At 34.0% G+C, this 8,505-nt stretch overlaps 1 protein-coding gene across 1 annotated transcript in view; it reads left to right on the forward strand.

The window, feature by feature from the left end:
- Positions 1-8,505, forward strand: part of BCKDHB (branched chain keto acid dehydrogenase E1 subunit beta) — a 294,285-nt gene that overhangs the window by 67,477 nt on the left and 218,303 nt on the right. The window contains exons 4-6 of the mRNA XM_044676237.1: positions 3,762-3,895; positions 6,029-6,184; positions 7,625-7,733. Of these exons, the coding sequence (XP_044532172.1) occupies positions 3,762-3,895; positions 6,029-6,184; positions 7,625-7,733 (399 nt within the window). The remainder of the gene's footprint in view (positions 1-3,761; positions 3,896-6,028; positions 6,185-7,624; positions 7,734-8,505) is intronic.

An 8,505-nucleotide genomic window follows, 5' to 3' on the forward strand; every position in this document is an offset into this window, starting at 1 on the left:
TCCTCCTCCTCCTCCTCCTCTTCCTCCTCCTCCTCCTCCTCCTCTTCCTTCTCCTCCTCCTCCTCCTCTTCCTTGTTATATTTCAATTTATCTCCACAAGCATTTTGCCAAATGAATGCTTACATTAAAACATCATATTTGAGGTTGAAATTGAATGTCTTACAGACAGGATTTTTTTTTTTGTCACAGAAAGCAGTTTTTGTTTCTTTCCTTTCCCATTTGGTTCATCATTGTTTCTTATCTAAACTTGACTATACTTTTTTTCATTGGCCTTTCTCTTCAGTCTTAGAGGAGGATTAAAGAAGTTATTTCTAAAATGAAATATATAGTTAGATTAGCATATAACCAAACTTAATTTTTTACCTATTGTGTTTCCTGTATATATAGGAAATTGTTCTGCATATGGTTCTTAATTGTTGATATCACCCAGCACATCCCAGGAAGATATCATATGTCTTTTTCTTTGGTCACAACTAATAGCCTGTTATTCAATATTTCATATATGTGATAAAGATTATTTTCCCCAAAGTGCATTAGTAGATTAGCATCATACTTGCCTATAGGGAAGGTTATTTCCATTTTTGCATCCTACCATACAGTTTCAGGAGCTCTTCTTTCCTTTTTATTGCTTGTGCTTTCTACCTGAGTTCAGTTCCTAGACTTGGTATTGGCACTGACAATTCCCTTACTCAGAAATGCTTAAAGTTAACTTTTGGAAATCTGAAATTTTCCCGTTTAGAAAACAAGACTGAAAATTGCTATATATATGCACATATTTAGAATTATTATTATTCTAGGATTCATCCTAGATAAATTTGGAAAGTGCCATCACCAGAAGGTTAGCTTCTATCAGGTGATGTTTCTTTTGGCCATAGCAGCCTGGAAGAATTGTGGAGGGGGGTGGCAATCTAAATCAGTAATGTCAAACTCAAATGGAAATTGGCCCCAATCTGTACATAAGGATTTCTGCCAGCAGTACATTGACAGTTTTAAAATGTAATGTTACTTGTGTTTTATTGTATTTTTATTTATTTTGTTAAATATTTCCTGTGGGAAGCCAATAAGAGGATAGATAAAAATCTGAGACTCCTCTTTTGACCCCTTTTGTGATCCTTGTGATTTCTTGTTGAAAAGTATTGTGGCCTTATTGAAAAGCTTTAAGTTCCAAGCAAACCTGAATTTAAAGGGTTAACACAGTTCCTCTTTGACCAGGAATGCTGCTGCCTGGTATAGCCAAGGCCAAAATCTTAGGGGGGTCAATTCAACCCTGAGAGGGGTACTCCCCAACTTGGCTTCCTGATAAGAACCCAGGCAAAATTCAGCCTTGGCCTTGGTCTATTCTGAAGCCAATGTTTTGTGTTTTGATGTGACATAATTTGTAACTTCTGCACATCTGCAAAGTTTCGGTTGGGTTCTTTTGTGTGAAATGAGTCTTGAAATATATATAATAAACTCCATGCTTCTGGAGCCAGAGCTGGAGGCATGAGGTAAAAGACAAAAAAAAAGGGGGGGGGGAATTATGTAGAAGGCCGATTGGAGAAATAGGGTCTGGATAGGGCCTGTTATCTGGATTCCCTACGTGACCAATCCAGGCTGAGGCAGTCTTTTTGTTTGGTCCTGGTCACCTGAGTCCTGAAAAGCTCTGGTACCAGCAGGTTGGTTAATCCAAAATCAACTTGACCCCTCCAGGAGGCTATAGGAAGTCATTTAGAGAAATAGAGTCTGTAATAGATATTTTATCTGGATCCCATTACAAAATCATCAGCAAGTAAAACTGTGTGTATGATTTTTTCTGCACTGCATGTCAGGACGCAGACAGAATGGGCCATCTAAGGTAAAAATCTGAGACTCCTCTTTTGACTCATTTTTAGATCCCCACCTTTTCTTAATATTCTTATTGGAAAGCTTACCTTTGTAACATCTTTTGAATATTCTTCCTTTTTTCCTCTGATGCTGCTATCATTCTGGTTTAGGCCTTTGGCATGAACTATCGCAGTAGCCTGTTGGTGGTTCTCCCTGCCTCAAGTATCTCCCGAGTCCAATCTGTTCTCCATTCAGCCACCAAGATGATTTTCCTAAATCTTAGGACTGACCATGTCTCTCCTGTGTCCTTCCCTTTTTCCACCTTAGTAAACTCTATTGGCTCCCTATCACCTCCAGGATAAAAACCAAAATCTTCTCTTTAGCATTCAAAGGCCTTTATAACCTTACCCCTCCTGCCTTTTCAGTCTTATTTCTTACTCTGTCTATGTAACATTGTATTTCTTTTTATTCCTTGAACAAGACAGTTCATCTCTTGGTTCTGGGCATTTTCACTGGTTGTCCCCTATGCTTGGAATGCTCCCCTTCCTCGTCTTTGTCTCTTGGTTTCCCTAGCTTCCTTCAAGTCCTCACTAAAATTCCTCCTTTTACAGAAAGCCTTTCCCAACCCCTCTTAGTTCTGATGTCTTCCTTCTCTGGATTATTTCTAATTTATCTTGTAAGGGCAAGAACTGTCTTTTGCTCTTCCTTTTTAAAAAGACAACCCTGTCATGATTGAAATTAAGGGAAATTGAGGTAACAAAAAGTTCTGAATATGTTCAATTTGTTGGAAAGACTAGCAGTTACCAGTAAAAGGGGTCTTCAGCTCCTTAGCAAGCCAAAAGACCTCAAATGAAGGTTGATGGATCATTTTTATTAACAAAGGAGGAACATCCAAAAAAAATAGATGTAAACTAGGTGATTGTTTACAAAGCCTGAACTATCAGAGGCATGGAGTACAATATGAATAGATGGAAATTGGGAATGTCAAACCATCAACCCCTCCTTTCATCTTGTCACTAGGAAATTCTGATCAATTTAGTTACCACCTGCAAGAATAACTAAAAGCATATAGATAACACATTTCCTCTTCTTGGTCAAGGACAACTAATAGTATACAAATAACTGGTTTCTTTTAATTAAAGTAATTTATAGGGAAATGGACCTTTTAAACTTAATTCAGAAATGAAGACTTAACTTTTAAACCTATGAACTTCTGAATTTAACTCAAAAGACTAAAATTTGTGACTTAGGCAGTTATACAAAATGTTGGCCATGATATAGAATAGAATCAGTTCTAAAAATGGAGACAATAGCAATTAGATTTTCTTATCCCTATGGCTTAGCAGAGTGCCTGGCACATAGTAGACATAATGTGAAGTGACCGGGATATTTTCTTAATATTATTATAGTAGCTTATATATGTGTACATACATATCTGCACACATGCATATATACATATACATACATACACATATATTTTATTTTCAGGCCTGCATTCTCTTTTTCCCAACCCCTGGGCACTGAGAAAGCAAAAAACAAAAAACCCAACCAACCCCAAACCTATTAAAAACACACACATATGTATACACACATATTTCATATACATGTATATGTATGTATGTTATTTTAAGGGTTTTTGGTCTTGTATCCCTAATATCTAGCAGTGCCCAGCAGTAGTAGGTACTTATTAATGGTTTTTGATAAATTGACTTACAAAACACTTTTCCTCAAAATCATCCTTTGAAGTAATATAGCTTATATATGGTCATTTTTCTTTTTATGAGGACATTGAAACTCAAAAAAGTTATAATTTTTTATGGGCTCTGGATGAATGAAGGTCTTTATAATTGAGCTTTTTAGTAAATTTTATTGAATTTCACACATATTGTATCTTGAATTGCACAGGTACCTCAACTACCTCAACTTTGGTGCATTAAAAGTAACTTCTTTTTTAAAAGGTAAAGACAGAGTTTTTAATACACCATTGTGTGAACAAGGAATTGTTGGATTTGGTATTGGAGTTGCAGTTAATGGAGCTACTGCCATTGCAGAAATTCAGTTTGCAGATTATATTTTCCCTGCTTTTGATCAGGTGAGTGTAATTTATTACTTTGTTAATAAAGTCTATGCAATGGTGGCCTCCAAATTTTAAACAAGGAGTAATTATGATGATTTATTCAATTAGGGACAGCTTACACATTTGTTAGAATTCTTGGAAAACTTCGTATAATAGTTCTTTGGGCTGATCTATGATTTTGAAAGTTTGGATATTTCTGAAACATATTGAAGCCCCCAAATACCTCATCCTTCTGATGGACTCTTGCCCAAGTTGTTCTTCCTTTTTTAAAAAAAATTGTTACCTTTATCTTAGAATTGATACTAAGTATTGGTTCCATGTCAGAAGAGTGATAAGGGCTAGGCATTTGGCATTAAGTGATTTGTCCAGGGTCACACAGTTAGGAAGTGTATGTGGCCAAATTTGAATCCAGCAATTCCTGTCTCTAAGCCTGGATTTCTATCCACTGAGTCACCTAGCTGCCCTTCTTGCCTGTGTTTCACTATAAATCCTCACTAGAGAAACTGCCCATTGTGTTTATGGCCTTCCTTTCATTTTTTAATTTTTAACTGATAGATTAGATTTGTTATGTTTGCTTGCCTCCAGAGCTCAGCACGAAGAGTAATGGGTGGAAGTGGCAAAGAAAAAAAATAGATTTTGGCTGGATTAGGAAGAAATTCCTAACACTCAGTGCTGCTTAATATGGAACAAACTAATTAAGTAGCAATGATGTCATATCACTAGAGGTTTTCAAGCAGAGCCTGGATGACCACGTTAGAGATTTAAGGAATAGATTTCTCTTCAGGTTCAGATTAGACTGAATTCTGGGTTTGTAATCCATGAATTTGTTTTTAAATCTCACTATGTGATTAACCTACTTCTTTGCTTGATCCTAATCTAGGCTCCCATATTGTAGATCATGTCTTTGAGTCTACTGTGTACACATAAAGAGGCAATGGTAATAAGCAAAGTCTTTTGATAGTTATAATTCTCCATTATAGGTACAACTCTGATCTCTCTTTGTGGCAGAGAAGTGACCCTGGATTATTGAAGGTTATATTATTGCAGGATTTATCTTTTAAAAATAATAATTTATTTTTCTCCAATTACATATAAAACAATTTTTAACATTAATTTTCTTTAAAAATTTTAAAAATCCCTCCTTCCTCCATTTATTCCTGTCCATTTTTCTCTCCTTTCCCCCTCCTTGAGATGGTAAGCAATTTGATATAGATTTTACTTATATAATCATGTAAAACATTTTTACATGTTAGTCATTTTATGGAAGAGATCTGAAGCAAAAAAAAGATTAAGGAAGACTAAAATATAAAAATATTCAGACTCCATCAGTTCTTTCTCAGAGGAAAGATGGAATTTTTAATCATAAATTTTTGGGATTGTCTTGGATCATTGCATTGCTGAGAAAAACTAGGCCATTTACAGTTGTTCATCAAAAAATATTGCTATTGTGTACAATGATTTTTCTGATTCTGTTCACTTCACTTTGTATCAGTTTATGTGAGTCTTTCCAGATTTTTCTGAAACCATACTGTTTGCCATTTCTTATAGGATAACAATATTCTATCACAACTTGTTTAGCAATTTCCCATTTGATGGACAAACTATCAATTTTCAATTCTTTGCCACCATAGAAAGAGCTACATAAATATTTTTGTGCAAATAGGCTCTTTTCCCTGCTTTTAAAAATTTCTTTATGACACAGACCTAGTAGTGAAATTCATGAATCAAAGAGTATATACAGTTTTAAAGTCCTTTGAGCATAGTTCCAGATTGTTTTCTAGAATGATTGGGTCAGATCACAGCTACATTGTTCTCCAGAATGGTTGGATCAGATCACAACTATACTAACACTGCAATAGTATCCTAATTTTTGCCTCCAACATGTACACTTTTCTTTTTCTGTTATATTGACTAATCCAATGGGTATGAATTTTGGTACCTCAGAGTTGTTTTTATTTATGGCAGGTTTTAGCAACCTAAAAAGACTTTGATTTATGTTCTTAATAAAGGGCCCAATGTTTCTTTCCTCCTAGAACCAATGTTTCCAAGCGATCAATATGATATTTAAAATTCTGATAGGTTTATTTGAGCAAAATATATGTAACAGTAAGCCATTGATGACTTATTTTACCGTGTTTTCTTTTTCAGATTGTTAATGAAGCAGCAAAATATCGTTATCGCTCTGGAGATCTCTTTAATTGTGGAAGCCTTACAATAAGAGCCCCTTGGGGTTGTGTAGGCCATGGAGCACTTTATCATTCTCAGAGTCCTGAGGCCTTTTTTGCTCACTGTCCAGGAATAAAGGTATAGTCATCCTATTGATTGTGTTTGATTATTGTGTTATTTTTTTCACTCTAATTTCTATTCATTGGAAATGATAGTATTATGCTAATTAAGAGGAGGAAAATACAGGAGGTCTTGTCATCAATATGAACTTAGTTTGGTTGCCTTTATGAGACAGACCGAAGTTTTGTTGTAGAAATATCACCTGAAATAGCAATTGCTTGAGAATGTCACAATTCTCACAGATTTAAAAGAATAAGTTTAGAAACTTAATTTCTTTCCATCATAGTATAATTCCACAATTTTTTTGTGAGGTGCCTACTAGTATCAAGGCTGGACTTTGGGAATAGAAAGGTAGAAAATGACATAAATTGCTTGCCAGAGTCTAACCAAAACTGGATATGACAGAAGACATAAGGTGTTAAAGATCCAGACAAAATGCATCTTGAGATAGAAACTCTAGTATTTTTCAGCTATAATTTCTTATTTAATCCTAGGTTGATCCCTGTGTCTCCTCCTTTCCTCCCTCCCCCTGTTATATTGTTAAAATCCTCAAGTCTTAAATTTGGTTAGACAGAACTTTTGCTTGAATCTACTTTATTTTCTTTTAGAAGGAAAGTATGGAAATGTTTAGTTTTGTCAGTGAGGTCTTTGGTTAAGGTCAGGAAGTACATTCCTAAGCATTTAGTTTTGAAGTACCTCAATGTATTGTTTTTCTCCTATCATATTAATGTCTTATTCTCTTCTGTGGATTTTAGTGGCATACCAAAATTGTTATTTTTAGCTAAGTAGAGATATGTTATTAATGTAATTTAGAAACAGCAGCTTGTGAGATTAGCCAGAAACTAGGCAACAGTGACTTTGTGTAGCTTAGTAAAATATTGACTCATAATAATTTTCAATTTAACTTGAATGAATTATCCAACCATTTTCTCTTTAAACAAAAATATGAATTGGCCCTATTTGAGCAATTCTTTATCTGAGTTCACTGGAATGTACCATGATTTAGTCAGCTTTACTTAATTGTCTCAAAAGTTGGATTCAAGTTACAAAAGTATCATGTCATCAAGTAAGAGTTGCCTGCCTCATAGAGCAGAACATGTGAATAGGGAAACTTGAGGTCTTATCCTAGTTCTGCTATTAACTAAGTATTTGTTGATTATGTCTTAAACCCAATATATATAATCCCATGATTCCAAATATCACAGATGAACTTGATTAGTGAAAGGATATATTTCTATCCCAGCTTTTAAAAAATACATTTCTTTTGGCTGGAATTTAAAATACATACTAGTTAATTTAAGCTGAATTTCACATTCTTCTTAATTAGCAGATATTGATTCTTAAAAGAACATTCCTTTCTATAATTTCATTTAACCAGGATATGAAAAGTACCTAAACTGATCTTAAAACTTTTATTTATTTATTTATTTATTTATTTATTTATTTATTTTTTGTCAGGTAGTTGTGCCTAGAAGCCCTTTCCAAGCAAAAGGACTCCTTTTGTCATGTATAGAAGACAACAACCCTTGCATATTTTTTGAACCTAAAATCCTTTATAGGGCAGCAGGTAAAATGTTTTGCTCTTTTTTTTCCTGTTACATGTATATGAGATATTTGTTAGATATTATTTCACAAACTTTGGATGATGATTCTTCATCATTAGCCTTGATTTTATATTTCCTACAGAGGAAAATGTCTGTTTCGTCTGAAGTTTTCTGTATCTTTTTTTTTCAAATATAATTTCTGTAATAGTTTATTTAAGATCTAATGAGTCATTTTTGAATTTCTTTTTAAGTTATCTCAGTGAATCATCAGGCTTTTCTCAGAGGCAGCATAGAGGAGTGGAAAGAACACAGGACTAGGAGTGGTGGAACTTCCTGTCTTAGTTTTGCCACTGATTAGCTATATGATTCATGTCACATCATTTAACTTTTCTGTGCCTTAGTTTCCTTACTTATTAAACAAGATAATTTTGGATTTAGATGATTTCTAGGGTCTTTTCCAAATAAAAAAATCTGTATATTCAATCATGTTTAATTGAATGTTTATTTTTCAAATTGAAACAATCAACTTCTAAAAGCTTTAGTTAATTATGTAGAATATAAAATGGAATCTTCTTTGAAGAATATTCAATGTTAGAAATAAAATTTCCATGTGAAGTTGACACAGCTCATTACAATTGAAATATTTCCTTAAACATATGCTGAAATCAGTGGGTAATTTAAAACTTTATAAGAAAGTTGCTTACTGAACATAGCATAGCATATTTATGTTCCATTAAAAACTAGATGAAAAATTTTCCTTCCTTCCTTCCTTCCTTCCTTCCTTCCTTCCTTCCT

The sequence above is a fragment of the Gracilinanus agilis genome, chromosome 4, assembly GCF_016433145.1.
Source record: "Gracilinanus agilis isolate LMUSP501 chromosome 4, AgileGrace, whole genome shotgun sequence".
Classification (NCBI taxonomy): Eukaryota; Metazoa; Chordata; class Mammalia; order Didelphimorphia; family Didelphidae; genus Gracilinanus; species Gracilinanus agilis.